This window comes from Capra hircus, chromosome 4 (assembly GCF_001704415.2).
Source record: "Capra hircus breed San Clemente chromosome 4, ASM170441v1, whole genome shotgun sequence".
Classification (NCBI taxonomy): Eukaryota; Metazoa; Chordata; class Mammalia; order Artiodactyla; family Bovidae; genus Capra; species Capra hircus.
The window spans coordinates 106,947,467-106,967,179 of NC_030811.1; the positions used below are offsets into that span (position 1 = coordinate 106,947,467).

Here is a 19,713-nt window from a genome sequence, read left to right on the forward strand (position 1 = left end):
CAGTACTATTTGATATTTTTGGGGGGAAGAATGAGCCCATCCAGAAAGAAGGTGATAAATATGCTAAATTCATACAATATGTGTTCAGTGATAAATATTCTAAGCATGCACTTCAATAATTCTCTCATCAGAGCAGCCTTGTACCCCCACCATCAGCAGATACTGATAATTAATCAACTGAAATGAATCTTTACAGAATAAACAGATCTGTTATACATGAATGATGATTATGTCTCTCTCAGTTGTGATGGCTTTTCATAACTTATTCATGCTAATGTTATGAAGAGTTTTCCCTTAGGGAACAAAAATCTTCTTTGGGGGGAGACCTCTTTTTAGACTGTTTCTGGTGATCAGTGACATTTCAGCCGTATTCAGAGGGAAGTAGCTAACTGTAAGGAGTCTATGGGAGTTCTGGGGTGTTAGCCCACTCTTCTCTCCAGGAGGGAGAGAGCGGGCCCCTTAGTCTGTTTCACAGACACTTATAATGCTGATGGCAGACCTGGGATGGTCTGTGCTGACTGCATTCATGGAAGTGGACTGACAGCTAGTGTATCCAGATGCAAACAGATGACTCTGATGGGAGATCTCTGCACAGGCTGCAAAGGAATTGGCTTCTGCGGCTAAGGAACATGGAAAGAAAGTAGACAGTGCCAGACGAAAAAGAGACCTTGGCTTGGTCCTGCAGAAAATAACAGCTCCGTGAATAAAATGTACACGTACACTCTATTAATAGACTCTAACTCCATCTTCATGATTATGTTAAAGAAAATTCTCCACGAGTCTCTTGCATTTTTGCACATCTTAAGAGCTGAGGCTCTGATGGCCTTGCTCCAAACGATCTTATCAGGACGCTGTATAACAAAGGGACTTAGAAGCTTTGGGACACAGAACAGCATACTTCGTGTCCCTTATAGAAGAGTCAGGTTCCCTAACTAGGGTTCCTCTTCTGTAATGCAACCCACAGCTTGTGCGGGTGTCACGTGGCCTCTTTGTGTTGCCCTGTGGGAGTCTGGGCTTAGGGGAAACCAAAGCTGACATTCTGGCTGTTGCTCTTCTGGGAGTACTAGACTGTTCTTTGTCTCTAATCCAGGAGTCTCGTGTCTCCTGCGAGCATCTGTGAAACTTGTTAGCTTGCAGGTAGACTAGCATCTTAGGCCCTTTATAGCACTTAACACTAGGTTTCAACATGTCTAATATTTAACATGAGTCATTTTCAGTTTTAATGTACCTTAAAATTTTGCCTTTGTGGTTCCATTCCTTCTAAAATGAGATTTAGCAAACAGAGAACTGATCTGCAGTCAGTAGAAAGGAAAGATATTTCTGAAAGAGATGTGGAAAGCCAAATAATAGTCAAAGTGTGTTCTAAATCATTCACAGTATAGAAAATTAGAAATACTTGCCTATATTGTCTTGGACCAAAAAAAAAAAAAAAAAATCACCAATGAATGAAAAAAGTAATGTTTTTCTAAAGAGTAAGCCATAAAATTTCAGAGTAGGAAAAGAACTTAAAGAGCTTGATTCACTGATTCTCTCCATTAAAAAGAGAAATAAAGACTAATTCTCATTTTCTTCATTTGCATTCTCCATAGTGGCTTTTACAAATGTCTTCAATTTTCCTTAGAAACGTAGAACAACTTTGATGTACAAAGGTATTCATCACGTTTTACTTATGATAGGTAAAAATGATAAATGAGTTAAAAACACCCACCCATTAGAGAATGGTTGAGATATGGGTAAATTCTTATGATGTGATATCAGGAAAACATTAATAATTATGTTTTTCAAGGTTATTTAATAACAGGGTAAAGGTTTTATACATATCGTTTCTTTTTTTCTTAATTGGAGGATAATTGCTTTACAGTGCTGGGTTGGTGTCTGCTGTACAACAACTTGAGTCAGCTGTCAGTATAGACATATCCCCCCATCTTGAGGCTCCCCCTCACCGAGCCCTCCCCTCTAGGTCCTCACAGAGCTCTGAGCTGAGCTCCCGATGCTATACAGCTCCTTCCCACGAGCTATCTATTTTACACATGGTAGTGTATACATGTAAGTGTATACACGTTGTTAAGTGAGACAGTAAGATATACAAATTGTGTTATCCCAGTAACGTAATGCATCATTATAACACACACTCACGCATGCAAAAACGTAACTGGAAGAAAATTACTTTCAAATATTAAAACTTTCAAAATTACTTTCAAATAGTTAAAACTGGGTTGGGGAATATGGATGATATTTTTTCTTTGTTGTCTTTTATGTCGTCAAAAACCCCTTATAGTCTAATCAGATGTTTTTTGTTTTTCGTTTTTTTTGTTGTTGTTGTTGATTGATAATTTCAGGGTTTTGGGGGTTTTTTTGTTTTTTTTTTTTTAGTTTTTTATTTTTTAATTTTAAAATCTTTAATTCTTACATGCGTTCCCAAACATGAACCCCCCTCCCACCTCCCTCCCCATAACATCTCTGTGGGTCATCCCCATGCACCAGCCCCAAGCATGCTGTATCCTGCGTCAGACATAGACTGGCGATTCAATTCTTACATGATAGTATACATGTTAGAATGCCATTCTCCCAAATCATCCCACCCTCTCCCTCTCCCTCTGAGTCCGAAAGTCCGTTATACACAGCTGTGTCTTTTTTGCTGTCTTGCATACAGGGTCGTCATTGCCATCTTTCTAAATTCCATATATATGTGATAGTATACTGTATTGGTGTTTTTCTTTCTGGCTTACTTCACTCTGTATAATCGGCTCCAGTTTCATCCGTCTCATCAGAACTGATTCAAATGAATTCTTTTTAACGGCTGAGTAATACTCCATTGTGTATATGTACCACAGCTTTCTTATCCATTCATCTGCTGATGGATATCTAGGTTGTTTCCATGTTTTTAAAAATTTCCCTTAGAGAGTAAAATCGAAATCTTACTCCTGGATAACTAACTTACACTAAAGTTCAGTCTTTGTTTCATCCACCACCGAGCTCACTGTAGCCTTTCCCCTTTCCATCTGTAGCTCTCCTCACAGTGTGAAGTGCACTGTCCAGCAGAGTTTTGAGGGGTGCGGTCTAGTGGGGTTAACACCAACTAACTGATTTCTTGGCCTCCCACTTCACCTTGCCCCTCTCACCCAATTCAACAGACCCCCATCTTCATATCAAGTCACATGTATGGAAAATCCCTAGAATTTCTACCCCCAGGAACTCCAGCCTGGATCTTGGCATTGCCATATTTTTCTAAGCTTGCTGACTAATGGTGCAAATCAGTGTAAACTGGAGATATACTAGGCAAAATGTCTTTGTGGCTCACTCCCTTCTCCTCCATCAGTCGTTGCTGCTTCAACTCCTCCACCTTCTGTCCCTGTCCGCACACACATCAGTCTAGCTCTAGAAAAGCACTATTCAGGAGCAATATAACACAAGCCCCTCATTAAAAATTTTCTATTAGCCACATTAAAAATATTAAAGAAACATATGAAATGAATTTTAAGAATATATTTTATTTAACCCAACAAGTCTTAAATCATTGCCATTTCAACATGTCATACATTTAAAAATTATTTATTGAGACATTTTACATATACTTTTCCATACTAAAATCTCTGTGATCCAACGTGCTTTTTATCTTTTCAGCACATCTCGGTTCACACCAGCCACCTCTCAAGTGCCCAGAAGCCATGCGGAGCTTGAGACCTCAGAGGTCTGGAGAGATCTTTCCCTCTACAACTTCTGTTCCATGTCCCTTAGCTTAGGGCTTCCAAAAATGTAAATGCCTGGTTGTGGCTTTGGGGACTCCTCTAGGACAGCTATCTACATTTCACCAGGGGCTTTGGAGGAACTTTCCTGTCACAGACCGTGCCACACACCCCACGAGGGGGATCGGGGCCTTTTGTGGTTCTGCCACCCAGAGTAGGCACTCATTTGTCTGCCTGGTGAATCTTGCCTGGGTGGGGAATGATGCAAGCGGAGGTCGATTCCCATATTAAAGGACACTTGCAACGTGAATATAGAGGTCATCACTATCCTTAATCCACCCCTCCGATCATCACCGGAGTGATTAGCTTCCTCTTCTGCCTTAGTCTGAGAGTGACTATTTGCTGTCTGTCTGTCTGTCTAAATGAATCAGGACAAGCATGTTAGTGGTTGATTGAGCCTCTTCAAAATCAAGTGTGCCGATGTCATTGGTGAAACAATGAATCCTGGAGAGGGCAAGTGGCTTGCTCACAGTGACATGGCTGCTAAATGGCAGAGTTGGGTTGGGATTATGATCCAGACCTCCTGACCCTCATTCCATTATGTCAGGCCTCAGAGCACTGATTTTGGAGGTGTTGATGGAGCTCACATGTCAGGTCATTTACTAGGAGAAAGTTCCAGGATTTGCCCTGGAACTACAGGCCATTAGCCTGCCCCAGCTCAGTCCAGCCTCCCTTTTGTAGGTCACCTCTTCACACCACAGGTAAAAGAATAAACAAACAGTTACTCACTGTTCTGTGTGCTAAATCATTCAGTCGTGTCCAGCTCTTTGCAGCCCCATGGACTGTGGCCTGCCAGGCACCTCTGTCTGTGTGAATTCTGCAGGAAAGAATACTGGAGTGGGCTGCCACACCCTCCTCCAGGGGATCTTCCCGAGCCAGGGATCGAACCCGTGTCTCTTAGATCTCCTACACTGGCAGGTGGGTCCTTTACTACCAGGGCTATCTGTGTGGCTTGCTTACTCCCTGTGACAGGTACCAAAAGGGCCAGAAACGGGATGCAGAGACTGAGAATAACAGGGAGGTTCCCGCTTCAGGTGGGAGGTCGGGGTAGGACCCCAGGAGCCTGAGGGAGGAGGAAGAGGATCTGGGCAAAGGGCTGGCAGAGCTCCAGGCAGAAGGAACAGCCTGTGCAGAGACCCCAGGGCAAGACCCGCTTAGCCTGCGGAGGAAGCGATGGCAGCCAGGAAGGGACGGGAGGACCTGAGAGGCAGCAGGGGCCATACTATTCGGAGCCTTACAGAGAAAACCTAGACATTCGGTTAGAGTTTGAGTCTTCTGCCTCTCTTGATATATGATGAGCTTCATTTTAATTTTAAATGTTGCTGTTTAAAGATCTTCTTCACGGCATTACGACCTTAAGAGAATTAGGTCTGCCACTCACCAGAGTCCGTAGGGGTTGGATGTGAGGACTTCTCTTCCTAACAGTGTATCTCTAATGGATTCAGGCAGTCGTGGCAGGAGGGAAGATGATAAAGCACCGCAAAGGCTGCTGGTCCTGGGGCTGGGCTCGGGTGTCCAACCGACAAACCAGTTGAGACATGAACGAGCTGGTCCAGTCTCTTCAAGTCAGAAGCAAACACCAACAGACTGTTCTTAAATACTCAAGTGCTTCCATGGTCTCTGCCTCACTAGAGTTTCAGTCTCCAGCTTTGAGAGCAGATTTTCCAATCGATTGACCCTCCTTACTTCCCCCACATCTATACTTCCCTGCCCTTGGAAGATTCTGAGACACTAAGCCTGGGTATAAATCATCTTCATTTGGGTGACAGGGTGCTCTTAGAAGGAATAGCACAAGAACAGAATCATAACTACCACAGCTAGAAGGAATCTCCCAGGACAGCTGCTTTGACTCTCATTCTATTGTTATTATTTGCAACATATTCTTATTTGCCATTTATATACATTCAATTAAATATCATGGCAACCTTGCAAAATGGGTTGTTTGTTTTTTTTTTTTTTTTTCCTCTCTCTCTCTCTCTTTTACAGATCAGGAGACAGAGGCTCAGAGAGGTTGATAACTGACCAAGTGTTACAGAGCCTTCAATGGCAGAGCTGGGATTCAAATAGTCTGTCTGATTTCCCTGGTGGCTCAGTTAGTAAAGAATCTGCCTACAGTGTAGAAGACCTGAGTTCGATCCTGGTTCGGGAAGACTCCCTGGAGAAGGGAATGGTAACCTGCTCCAGTATTCCTGCCAGGGGAATCCCATGAACAGAGGAGCCCCGTGGGCTATAGTCCGCTGGGTTGCAAAGAGTCAAAGATGACTGAGCGATTAACGCTCACTGACTCATGCTAGCTGAAGCTAGTTAGACAGACGGACAGGATGATGAGGAAGTAATAATAGCCAGTGGTAGAATATATTGGGTTGGCCAAAAGTTTCATTTGGGTTTTTTCCTAATGTCCAAATGAACTTTTGGACCAACCCAATACACGCTTCAACTTTTCTCCATTTGATTAGCTGTAAGGAAGAGTATAAGAGAGAAACAACATCTGTATAGAGTTTTGTTCTTATTGCTTTGTTGTTGTTTTTATAAAAACATAGGTCTCATTAAACCAGTTTTGGTAAGATTGTCTTACTGAGCATCCGATTTCTTTCAAAAATTGTAGAATTCTTGATAGTTTGGGGACTTCTTGCAGAAGAAACTGCAAGAAGCAATGCCACAGGTGGCCAGGCCCGGAGAGCTCACTGTGTGAATCTCTAGCTGCTGCTCCTCGCTGCTGCTCAGACCCTGGGCGCTGGTGCATCTGCCTCTTCTGATATGTCCACCAGAGTGTTCAGGGCCTTGCTGGAGGCTCAGATGGTAAAAGAATCTTCCTGCAATGCAGGAGACCTGGGTTCGATTCCTGGGTCAGGAAGGTCCCCTGGAGAAGGGAATGGCAACCCACTCCAGTATTCTTGCCTGGAGAATCCCCATGGACAGATGAGCCTGGCAAGCTACAGTCCATGGGGTCGCAAGGAGTTGGACATGACGACTTTTCACATTTTTCACTTTCCTGAGTATACTGAGGGGCCAGGGCAGCTTGAGCTTGATTTGCCACTACTTTGAGTGGTTCGCTGGGCCCAGAGGACCTCAGGCAGATTCATGAGCAGAGGCTTGGACTTGATGCAAGACCCTGAGGTTTTCTGCCTCTGGGCTGTTGAAACTGGGCTCAATCTGTTTAAGGATGTTTGATGTAATTTCCCCCAGCAGTCAGTTTTGCTTCACTGGGATTGCAAGGACTATGGTGATAGGTACCAAATATTCTACTCTAAGATCTCTTGTTTCTATAGATTTGCTTTACCAGTTAGAGCATTTTCAGAACAAGGTGTGTTAGGCAGAATAATAGCTCCCCAAAGATGTTCACAGGAGAAGGAAATGGCAACCCCCTCCAGTGTTCTTGCCTGGAGAATCCCAGAGACGAGGGAGCCTGGTGGGCTGCCGGCTATGGGGTCACACAGAGTCGGACACGACTGAAGTGACTTCGCAGCAGCAGCAGCAGCAGCAAAGATGTTCACAAATCTGTACCCAGAACCCGTGAATATGTTACATTCCACGGCAAAAGAGACTTAAGGTAGCAGGTAGAATTAAAGCTGCTAATTACTATGGGCTAAATTGTCTCTCCCACAAAAGTCATATGTTGAAATACAATCCTCAGTGTCTCTGAATATGGCTGAATTTGGGAATATGGTATTTAAATTGGTAATTAACTTGAGGGAGATAATTATGGTGGGCCCTAATCCAATATGACTGGTGTCTTTGTAAGAAGAGAAGATTATGGGGAGGGAGGTGCAGGGAGGTTCAAGAGGGAGGGGACATATGTATGCCTATGGTTGATTCATATTGATGTATGGCAGAAATCATCACAATACTGTAAAGCAATTATCCTTCAATTAAAAATAAATAAATAAAACACATAAATGGATACAATAAAAGAAAAAAAAAACAGATTAGGACACGGATATGCACGGGAAGGCCAGGCAGAAGATGGCCATCTATGACTAAGGAGAGAGGCCTCAGAAGAAATGAACCCTGCTGATTCGTTGATCTCAGACTTTCAGCCTCTGAAACTGTGAGAAAATAAGACATTGTTTAAGCCACCCAATCTGTGGTGCTTTGCTATGGCAGCCTTAACAAACTAATCAATCGAGCATCATTGTCCATCAGGATAATCATTGGGAGTTTACGCCAGATTATCTGGGTGAACCTGGTGTAATTATGTGTGCTAAATTGCTCAGTCATGTCCGATTCTTTGCGACCCCATGGACTGTACCCCACCAGACTCCTCTGTCCATGGGATTCTCCAGGCAAGAACCCTGGAGTAGGTTGCCATGCCCTCCTCCAAGGGATCTTCCCAACCCAGGGACAGAACCCACAGCTCTTACGTCTCCTGCATCGGCAGGCAGGTTCTTTACCACTATTGCCAGCTGGGAGGCCCAGTGTGATCATAAGGGTCCTTAAACGTAAAAGAGCAAAGAAGAGGAGATCAGAGCGATGTGATAGGAGATGAGTTGGACTTGCTGTTGCTGGCTTTGAAGATGGAGAAGGGTCATGAGCCTGACTTCTAGAAGCTGTAAGTAAGGGACTGGATTCTCTCTGAGCCTCCAGAAAGCAACCCAGCCCTGTTGGTTCCTTGATTTTACCCATTTTAGACTTCTGAACTATAGAACTGCAAGATAATAAATTTATGTTGTTGTAGGCTTAAAAAAATTTTTTTTTATTGAGTTTTATTTATTTACTTACTGGAAAATACCCTGATGCTTGGGAAGATTGAAGGCAGGAGGAGAAGGGGAGGACAGAGGATGATATGGTTGGATGGCATCACCAACTCAATGGACATGAGTTGAGCAAACTCCGGGAGATGGTGAGGGAAGCCTGGTGTGCTGCAGTACATGGGGTCCCAAAGAGCCAGACATGACTTTCGCCTGAACAACAGCAATATCTGGGTGGGGACTTTAGTTCCTGCAGAAGAACTCAAAGGTATTATTATGTATATTCTTTCAGGGCTTCCCTCGTGGCTCAGACGGTAAAGCCTCTGTCTGCAATGCAGGAGACCCGGGTTCGATCCCTGGGTTGGGAAGATCCCCTGGAGAAGGAAATGGCAGCCCACTCCAGTATTCTTGCCTGGAGAATCCCATGGATGGCAGAGCCTGGTAGGCTACTGTCCATGGGGTCACAAAGAGTCGGACACGACTGAGCGACTTCACTTCACTTCAGGAGGAACCAGGATTCTGCTCCACACCTGTCCTATTGTTTTCTGGCTGTTCCTCCATTCTTTCTTCATTCCCTCCCTTCCCTGATTAGCAACTGTTTGAATCTGCCCTTTGGAACTCAGGGAAAGTTGAGGAGGCTGAATGAAGCCTATTCCTTATAAAGGAGAAACGGGGGACACAGAAAGGCTTTGTGCCCAAGAGGGCCCCACAGGTGTTGCAGCAAGGGACACCCTTTCCAGGGCCCAAAAGGGGGTTCTTGTCTAATACTCAGGAGTGAATTGTCTGAGGACCCCCATGTGCTGACAAAACAAGAGACTTTATTGGGAAGGGGCCACCATGTGGAGAGCAGGAGGGTAAGGGAACCCTAGGAAGACTAATCTGCCACGTGGCTTGCAGTCTTGCGTTTTATGGTAATGGGATTAGTTTCCAGGTTGTCTTTGGACAATCACTCTGTCTCAGGGTCTTTCCTGTAGGCACACGCATTGCTCAGCCAAGATGGATGCCAGTAAGGAGGATTCTGGGAGGTGGTGGGACACGTGGCATCTCCTTTTAACCCTTTCTGAACTCTTCTGGTGGTGGTGGCTTGTTAGTTCCAGGTTCCTTACCAGGACCTCCTGTCATAAAATAATTCATGCAAATGGTTACTATGGGGCCTGGCTAGTGTGGGTGGTTTCAGCCAGGATGTTTCCCCTAACAGAGGGTCCTGTTGGTGTCAATACACCAAAATTTCAAGCCTGGTCTGTATAACACAATAAAGTATGAGGCATGAGACTTCCTTCAGTATGGTTTGAACATCTGCTGTACTCATTCCATTAGAACTGTCTGTACTCATATAGTCGGATCTCCCAAATATTCCTACTGTTTATTTACTTGCCTTCTTGTCAGTGTTGTAGAGGAATTGGGGACATTATTCTTGTGAAATGGTGGCTGGAGTAAAGTATTGGGAAGTGCAAATGCTATGGTCTAATATCTTCACATAGGAAATTCAGAATATGCCCTACAACTGTGGACAAAACCAAATCATCAAAATGCCTTAACTTAAACTCCTACTCATTGCTTCTGTGGGATAACCTTCTTCAATTTTTATTGGTCTTGGTGCCCCAGGCATACGAGTTTCTATTTCCAATGCATGCATTAAACAAATAGGTGATACTTGTTTAATGCAAACAGTGTTATAATATCCTGGATATGAACTAATAGAGATGCAATCCCTGTTTTCATCCCAATATGGGGAGGCAGACAGTAAACTAATAAATGTATGGCCAGGTGATAAGGGATAGATAGGATGAAATGCTAACAGCAGGTGAGTGGAGGTGGCAGGCATCTCTGATATGGTGACATTCAACAAAGACTTGAATGACAGATTTGTGAGCTCTCTCAAGTCCCTGGACTGTGTCTTTTTCACTTTTGTTTCTGTGCCAGGGTCAAGTCCCTATAGTGTAGGGCAGGGAAACTGTTTAATACTAGATTGTAAGACTGTGTTGGCAGAGGCAGCGATGGTCAGCGTGCATCCCAGGGAGGTATGAATGATGTACATTACCCCATGGGTGCTGGTCAGTGATAGCCATGTGCTCAATCTTACTGAAGAGTTCATTGTGCTCTTGGGACATGGAGCAGTCATATTACTCTTCAAGCTGAGAGCTTTTGAGGGTACTATGTGCCATCTGTCACCCCAATCTCAATTGAAGATACTTTACCAATAAACCTTCGAGGCTAGCGACTTGACTTGAAATTGGACATGTGTATTCACCCCAAATTTGTAGCGGCTGCATCAGATTTTAGAGGCTTTCTTTGCCTCTCACAAAGTTCTGTGTACCTTGAGTACTTGTGAATCTAATTATTTATCACTAAATTGGGGTATTTGGCTATCTGACCAGGACACAATGATGAATTATCTTGTAAAGTTAATACCCATTATTCCTTTTCCCCAGCAGACCCCTGGTAGTTGCTAAAATGACCCCTTATTCCATTCTGGGATAAATTTCAATACTTACAACTTTGTATTTGGTGAAACTGAGGTCCCCCTGTGTTCTGCTGAGGTGGGGGCAGGTGTCCCCGGGCTTGTATACTTGGTCTTCTCTCAGAACCTAGTTGTTCAAGGCCTTGCTTTCAGAGCCTAGGCTCTCAAAACTTGGGGATTTGTTTGCAAGCACAGTTACTCAAGGTGTCCTGTCTCCTCACCCTTACTCTCTTCCTCCCTCCCCTACCTTTCCTCTAACTCTAAAAATGTTGACACAGCTTTTCTCCCTTGGATCTACTAAGAAACTAGATCATGTTCATTTCCGATCTAACTTCTGCCCATGCTCAGGAAAGGCTTATCATGCTTGATTTGACACTTGGAAGGATCCCAAAGACAGATGACTGCAACAGAGGGATTCTCTGTGTCCTTGAGCTGGCGAGACTCAGCTGCAACCGCAGAACTTGGGAGCTCTTGATTGACTTATTTCACGGGGCTCCTTTCACTCTGTCACACATGTTCTTTACCATCCCTAGCATTACTTTTGCAGCAAGCCACCCACACAAAAGATCATTATTATAATTCTGTTATATGCCCAAACTTATTGGTAGATGAGGCACTTTGCAAGCGTTCTCGCAGGATACCCTTTCCTGCAGTCTAATCTAGCAACACGCTCATAGGGAGAGTGGTGCCTTTTGTTTGCTTGTTTGCTTTAGTGGAGCTGGGGAAAACCAGATGGTTTAAAGGGCATGGCCAAGGGGCATGTGCAAAGCACCGCCACTCTGAGGAAGGTGAAAGCTCAGAACAGGACACGCCGCTCACTCTTCTGAACCCCAGGGCTTGAGCTCATGTCGTCAACCCTCGAGTTTCACCATGGTTTGGATTGCCGCTTTCCCAACAGGCCATGTTGGCATCTGGTACAACAACATGTAGGTGGCTTTGGGCTCTTTATCTGTTTCTTTGGGCTCCCATAATAAAGTTCCACAAACTCGGGGGGCTTCAAACAACAGAATTGTATTCTTTCTTGGTTCTGGAGGCTAGAAATCCCTAATTAAGGTGTTGGCAGGGCCATGGGCCCTCTTGACACTCTGGTTAGCATCTCTTCTTGCCTCTTCTTAGCTTCTGGTGGTGGCTGTTGCCCCTTGGTATCCCCTGGCTTGTAGCCACATCACTCTCGTCACTGCCTTTACGTCACGTGGTTCCTCCTGGTGTGTTTCTGTGCCTTCTTATAGGGATACCAGTCACGGTGGGTTAAGGGCCCACTGTACTCTAGTATGACCTCATCTTTGCTAATTACCTCTTCAGTTTCAAAATTAGTCATTTTCTGAGGTCATGGTGATTAGGACTGGAGGGAGACACAACCCATAACAGGGCCCCTTCAGTCAAAATTCAGCGCCAGCTACTTTTCAGTGGTAGGGAAGAGGGTGGTCTGGGGATAGGGACAAGAATGGCCTGAATCACTTATCAGGAGGGCGGCTGTCAGGACAAGACAAAGCAGCAGGTGACTGGTCAACTTACACTTCATCCTCTCAGATGATGCTTCCCATTGTTGACAGGTCACGTGGAGGACAGGAAGCCTCCTTCAACATTTCAGGGCTTGTGACAGTTTAATTTTTCAAAAGTCTCATATTTTCTAGAGGAATTCTAGGAGGGAGAAAGCTCAATTGACTGAGTCTGACTCCAACTGTAAGTAGAAATACACTTTTATTCATATGTGTTTATATTTGCATCCAGAGTGTGGTAGGTTTGGTAGGTAGACGAACGGTTCCCCCAGATGTCTGCATCCTAATATGTGGAGCCTGCTGGTGCTACTGCTGCTAAGTCGCTTCAGTCATGTCCGACTCTGTGCGACCCCATAGATGGCAGCCCACTGGGCTCCCCTGTCCCTGGGATTCTCCAGGCAAGAACACTGGAGTGGGTATCTGAAGCCTATATTACCTTATATGGCAGAGACTTGTTTTGCAGATGCCCTTGTGTTAAAGATATGGAGGTAGATTATCCTGGCTTATCTGGGTGGATCCCAAATGCCATCGTCAGTGTCCTTAGGGCTTCTCTGGTGGCTCAGACGGTAAAGCATCTGTCTGCAATGTGGGAGACCTGGGTTCAATCCCTGGGTTGGGAAGATCCCCTGCAGGAGGTCATGGCAACCCACTCCACTATGCTTGCCTGGGGACTCTCATGGATAGAGGAGCCTGGCGGGCTGCAGTCCATGGGGTCGCAGAGAGTCAGAGGCTACTGAGCGACTGAGCACAGCACAGTGTCCTTATGAGCGGGGGGCAAAGGAAGATCACAGCAGAAGAGGAAATGTGAGGGAAGCGGAGTTCAGAGAGATGTTTGTGAGCTGGCTTTGAAGATGGAGGAAGGGGCCATGGGCCCCCTGGAAAAGGCAAAGAAGCAGATACTCCCTTGAACCTTCTGGAGGAAACCCAACCCCTCCACCTTGGTTTAGCCCCTTAGGACTCATTCTGGTATTCTGACCTCCAGAATGGGAAGAGAGTAAACTTGTTACTGTAAACCACCCAGTATGTGTTTGCTTTGTTAAAGTGGACATAAAAAAATTACATACAGTATGAGTCCTGTATTTAAATAAAAAAAAAATGACTCTCTACATGAACACATAAAGACATCATTTTGAAGAATATAACAGTAATATGTTAACAGTGGCTAACTCTGATATAAGAAATATGAGTGACGGTCATTACTATGATTTTCTGAGATTTCCAGAAAACATACATTTAAATTTTTTAAAAGTTCACTGTATTATAAACAGAGACTTCAGTGATGCCCTTTAAAATAGTATACAGTATATGATGTGATCTTGGTTACATGAGATTGTATTTTCTCTGCACATTTTAAAAACTCTTTACAGCAGCCAGGACCACCCCTGTGCATGAGCTGTAGACTTGTCCCCTGCTATCCTTTTCGCTATCATTTCTCCTGGTTTTGCTTTTGTCTCTATTCTTTTTCTATTGCCTATTGAACACATTCGAGTTGTTCCAGTCTTTGTTAAACCTCTTGAGAATCTCTTAATCAATCACTCCCTTTTGAAATGTTTGCCTTTTACAGTATAATTTGTGTATTTCACATATACTCTCCTTACAGACAAGAGGCACACACTTCAAAACACTCCTGTATTACTGATGTATTACCTGTTATCTCTGGCGTCTTTCCAGCATCTACACCAGTGCCCAGTGTGCAAGACAGGGTGACTTCCTTTCTCTCTCCTACCCCCACATATTATCAGTCACCACACTGACTAATTTTACCTCCTGTTCCTTCCTCTAGCCCTATCCCATCTCTGGTTTCAGGTCCTCAGTCCGTCTTATCTGAATATCCCAACAGTGTGGCCTTACCCCATCCTCCACACCTCAAGCAGGATCCATCAATATTGTAATCCTGGCCACGCCCTTAAAGCCCTTCAGTTAAGGTGCATACCCTTCACCGTGGCACCGAGCACCTGCCATGAATGGTCCCAACCTGCCTGTCCAGACTGTTCTTCCACGAGTTCCACAGCTCCTTACCTTTCATGACCCATCACTTTCATAACTTGTTCTGTTTCCTCAGTAATTTCTGGGCCTCCTCTCCTCCTTGTTTTCTCTGGCTGGAAAACCATCCCCCTCCACTTTACTGGGCTAATTCACAGCCACTATAGCGCATTCAGCCTAGGCATCATCTCCTCTAACAGGTTTCCCTAGTCTTCAGGGGTCCCCTAGTTCTTGGGTAGAGGTTGCTGCCTTGACAGGTTATATGGATGTTAAGTGTTTACGTGCCAGCTTTCCCACTAGCCCTTAAGCTCTTTAAAGGCTGGGACCATTTCTCAAGTCATTTTGCTGTTCCTAGCAGCTAACACAGTGCCTGGCAAGTAGCAGGCACTCAATCAGTGTTAATTAATGAAAATGACTGGTAAAAAACACTTTTGTTGCTAGGTTATATCCATAATCTACAAAACATTTAAAGCCCTTTTCACTGACCACCATTGCCTTAATTATAAATTTTGGTAGCAAAGGTAACTGAATGAAATTCTTATGAAGAGAAAGACCTCTAGGGGTTACACATTCTATTTTTACATTAAAGTTTAACCTGTTTCTTTCACAGGGCCTATTTTGGTGGGGGGGGTGGGTTTCTTTGATCTCTGCCATTCTACTATGTAGGGTGAAAATGAAGTGGCCCCAGCACATGTAAGTTCTGCACTTATACATACAGCTGTTTGGTACTTCGACTTGGCTAGATTTGATCTAAAACTAGGTTTGCCAGAGACACTACTTTCCTATTTACCATCGACTAGTCAGTGATTCAGGATCTCTTAAATGACATCCCCCCCATCCCAGAGGGGAGCCCCTTTGAAAGGGAACTGACAGGGAATACCTGGATAAACCTGGGACCTAGTGTCGTTCTCAACTTCCCCAGCTGTGTGCCCCGCCTGTGGGTCTGGAGGCCCTGGAGCAGCCCCTGGGAGCAGCCGAAGCCAACTGCTTCCCTCGCGAGGCCACCTGCTCGCAAAAGTCGGTCGTGAACCCCGCCACCGCCTGCCGGCCCCCCGCTGCAGAGGTCGCCCTGCTGGACAGCGCAGCCGGGGTCACGTGCGCGGGGCCAGTCCGCCGCCCCCAGACCCGGGCCCGCCCCGCAGCAGGGCAGAGGCCGTCCGGATCACGCGCGCCCCGGCAGCCCCGGCCAGGCCCAGCCAATGGGCTGGCAGCGCCCGCATGACCCGCGCCGGCAGGAGGGCGTGGGGAAGCAGGCCGGGCGCGCACGCTGCCGGGCTGTATCGCCGCCCTCGCCGCCGTCGGGACGGGAAGTGAGCCGCCCAGGTCCGCAGCGCCGGCGAGCCAGTGAGAGCGTCCTGCAGCCCGCAGCTGCCCGCACCCAGGGCGAAGCATGGCGGCCGCCAAGGTAAGCGTCGGCCGGGGGCCGCGAGGGCCGCGAGGGGCCCTGGCGTTCACGTGCTCGGTTGGTGCAACAGGGAAAGGAAACAGAAAGGGGCGCACGGCGGCTGTTCCACCTTGCAGCAGCGGGAGGAGGGAGGTCGCCGTCCCTCCCGGCCAGCACAAGCGGCGATTGCGGGGCCCAGGGCCCGAGGGCCCGGCCTTGCAGCGGAAACTTTGCCGGCTGGACCCTCCCACTTGGCCGGGACTGGGAGTCGGTGCCTGGCGGGCGCGCGGCGGGCTGAGCCGGTGAAGAGCGGGCGCGATGGCGTCCCGGGGTGGGAGAGGGCTCCAGGTCAGCAGGTCCCCTCGGCCACCCCAGAGCGCTCCTTCTCGTGACCCCGGTTGTTGCTGACCCGAGCTGCTTCCCGGGGGCACCGCCGGCGCCGAAGCATGATCCTATTAGGTTTCAAAGGCTCCGCCCTCCCGCGGCTGGGGAAGTCACCTTGACTTCCGTTTTGGAGACTGCTGGAGTTGGCCAGCGCGCGTGTGCATAAAAACTCCAGAGTACCTCCCCTCCCCACGCCCCCACTTCTCATCCTTCTCTCTGCTCTGAGCATCTGACAACACTTAACACTCCGGCCTCTGAGCGTTTGAGAGGCTTCTTTATAGAAATGACAAAACAGATTGTCCTGCGAGCCTGTAACTCCTGTGAAGTTCTACTTAAAAGGAGTTCTGCGTAATGGTACTCATTCACTAACCCAGAGAAAGGCAACTCCGACAGCTTGACCTTTCCTCTTTCACCGTTTCTTGAAACCTGGGCACCATTTCAGTCTCTTTGGACTCCATTTCAACTTTTTTGGCAGAATACCATATTTAGTCCCAATCACTTGACTCATTGGAGTTTATTGCTTTTAATTTTAAGTTCACGAAGGCAGCCCTTTAATCAAGCCTATACAACTTCCTAGCTCATTTTAAGTGTCGTGAACTTAAATATACCCAACATTTCAGACATTTGTCCTTAATCAAAACTCTGTGATAACCCTCAAGAGGAAAACATGGCCAACACATCATATTCCTATTTATTCGTGCAAACTAATCACATTTGCAATGGAAATTGTAAGCAGACAAATATATTTAAATGCTGTTCTATGACTTAAGTTTCTCCAGGCCTCCCCAACTCTGCAGGCTTTTCGGTGTTCCTAGATTATGTGGCCTGAGTGGCCCTTTTCTTTTCTGTAATTACTCCAGGTGCCATCCTAAGAAGGGCACTCTGAGTATACATGAGCAGACACATGTACATATACAACTGTTTTAAGTAGATTCTCTGAGAATCACTGGGATTCATTTTTGGAGCCTACATTTAGCCCTTTCCAACCTAACAACTTTTGACCTTTTCTTTGCATTAAATTTACATGCAATCAGAGTACCAGGGAACAATTATGTTCCCTCCAGGTCACCTCTTTCAGGAGAGTAGGTGGGAGTAGATACCCATACTTGACTTTTACTTCTGTAGATGAATTAAATAATTTTACTTAATTTGGAGATAGAGTGAGGAATTTAAATGGAGGAGTGGGTATGTAGATGGAGTATAATACTGATTAACTAGTATGAAATAAAATAAATGACCTGGAAACAGGCTTAACTTTGGGGCTGTATTTTTATTAAACTGTCACATCATATCAATAAGGGCAGTTGAATTTTAGCCAAGTAGTGCGAGTCAGGGAAAATGAATCATTTCATTTTTACTCTTTGCGAACTTGTGTTTTTATTTATTTATTCATCTAAACTTGCCTCTTTTAAGGATTTCTTACGGCTGACATCATATATACATATATTTATAAACCAACAAGACATGTCAAAATCAAGTCAGAGTAGATGAGAAAAACAGAAAGAAGGCAAAGTAAGATGAAACAAGGACTAAGGTTAATAGACAAAAAGGATGTAGGTACTTGCTAGAGGTGACTGAACCTTCTAGCAGCCAAAGCAAAGAGGAAGTGATCAGTGAGGTCAGTTACTTGGGAGAGAGGTCCCCTTTTTCTGCTCTCTGAGGGCAGTTTCTCCCCATCTCTTTTTATAAGCAGTGCGCAAACTGCATTCAAAACTACCTCATAACCACAAACACATGTTTGTGGATTCCATAAGGCCATTTCTTACCGTGTCTCTCAGTCTAGCGCAAGGGCAGTGCAGTAAATGTAGTCTTTGTGTGTGTGTGTGTTAGTTGCTCAGTCGTTTCTGACCCTGCAACCCCATGGACTAGCCCACTAGACTCCTCTGTCCATGGAATTCTCCAGGCAAGAATACTGGAGTGGGTTGCCATTCCCTTCTCCAAGGGATCTTCCCAACCCAGGCATTGAACCCGGGTCTCCTGCATTGCAGGCAGATTCTTTACCATCTGAGCCACTAGGGAGGCCTAATTGTAGTCTTAAAAGGTCTCCAGATGAGCTGTGCTGGTCCGCCTTAGTCCAGGAATGCCCCTTATTTATTACCTTTGGACGCTCCTTGATTTTGTTCACTACTAGGGAGTGCTGTGCAGCCTGAGTTAAAGGCCATGCTCTTTGCTTTTTCTTGGAGCACAGATATTCCATATTGAACACAAATCCATAGACTTAGCAATCTTATCTAGGGATGGGATTGACATCCCCTCTTAAAACTTGAGGAGCCTGTCTAGGGAGAGAATCTCATCTCAATGGAGTGTCTAAGAAATTGGGCCCAGAATTTGAAACTCAATACTTGTAGGTGAATTCCAGCACTCACTGTGGTGAATCATTTGAATATTTAAGCAAATTTGATATTTTCTGGATGAATTTAGCCACACCTAGCAATTTGTTGATCACTTGACCACTTACTTATTCTTAATTTTTTTGATTATTGGCCCAAGTAAGAATAGTGCCATAACAAAAGCTAATAGGAGCATCAGAGAAGGAGCCTGTTTCCCTCCCGGGGGCAGGGGGCGGGGAAGGGAGGACTTCTCCAAGGTAGTGGTGGTTCAGAAGGAGTGGTTGGAGGAAGAGGGGAGGTCACACCAGGGACAGGAAACAGCAACTGAAAGGCAGAGAAGTGAGAGCACCTGCTGCATTTAGGGGATAACAGGTAATAAATTAAATAGGAGAGTAGCTGACACCGTTTACTAGATGTGAGATTTGGTTCTTTAAAAAAAAAATTCATTAATTAATTTATTTTTGTCTGTACTGGGTCTTTGTTGCTGCACTTGGGCTTTCTCTAGTTGCAGTGAACGGGGGCTACTCTTCGTTGAGGTGCACGGCTTCTCGTTGCACTGGCTTCCCTTGTTGCAGGGCATGAGCGATAGGGCATGTGGGTTTTAGTTGCGGTGCAAGGGCTTAGGTGCCGTGAGATAAGTAGGATTCCTGGACCAGGGATGGAACCTGTGTCTCCTGCATTGGCAGGTTGGATTCTTAACCACAAGAGAAGCCCAAGTATCAGTATTAAAGGAGGTAATAATGAAAAGCATTATTAAATGAGTTAATAAGACTTAATGATAAGCATTAACAAGACTGTTATTGGCCAAAGTACTGGAGTTTCAGCTTTAGCAGCATTCCCTCCAAAGAAATACCAGGGTTGATCTCCTTCAGAATGGACTGGCTGGATCTCCTTGCAGTCCAAGGGACTCTCAAGAGTCTTCTCAACACCACAGTTCAAAAGCATCAATTCTTCGGCGCTCAGCCTTCTTCATAGTCCAACTCTCACATCCATACATGACCACTGGAAAAACCATAGCCTTGACTAGAAGGACCTTTGCTGGCAAAGTAATGTCTCTGCTTTTGAATATGCTATCTAGGTTGGTCATAACTTTTCTTCCAAGGAGTAAGCGTCTTTAATTTCATGGCTGCAGTCACCATCTGCAGTGATTTTGGAGCCCCCCAAAATAAAGTCTGACACTGTTTCCACTGTTTCCCCATCTATTTCCCATGAAGTGATGGGACCAGATGCCACCTTAT

At 45.5% G+C, this 19,713-nt stretch overlaps 1 protein-coding gene across 2 annotated transcripts in view; it reads left to right on the plus strand.

The window, feature by feature from the left end:
• Positions 15,556 to 19,713, plus strand: part of SLC25A13 (solute carrier family 25 member 13) — a 226,700-nt gene continuing 222,542 nt past the window's right edge. For both annotated transcript variants that reach the window (XM_018047391.1, XM_018047392.1), the window contains exon 1: positions 15,556 to 15,782. In XM_018047391.1, the coding sequence (XP_017902880.1) occupies positions 15,768 to 15,782 (15 nt within the window). In that variant the 5' untranslated portion in view covers positions 15,556 to 15,767. The remainder of the gene's footprint in view (positions 15,783 to 19,713) is intronic.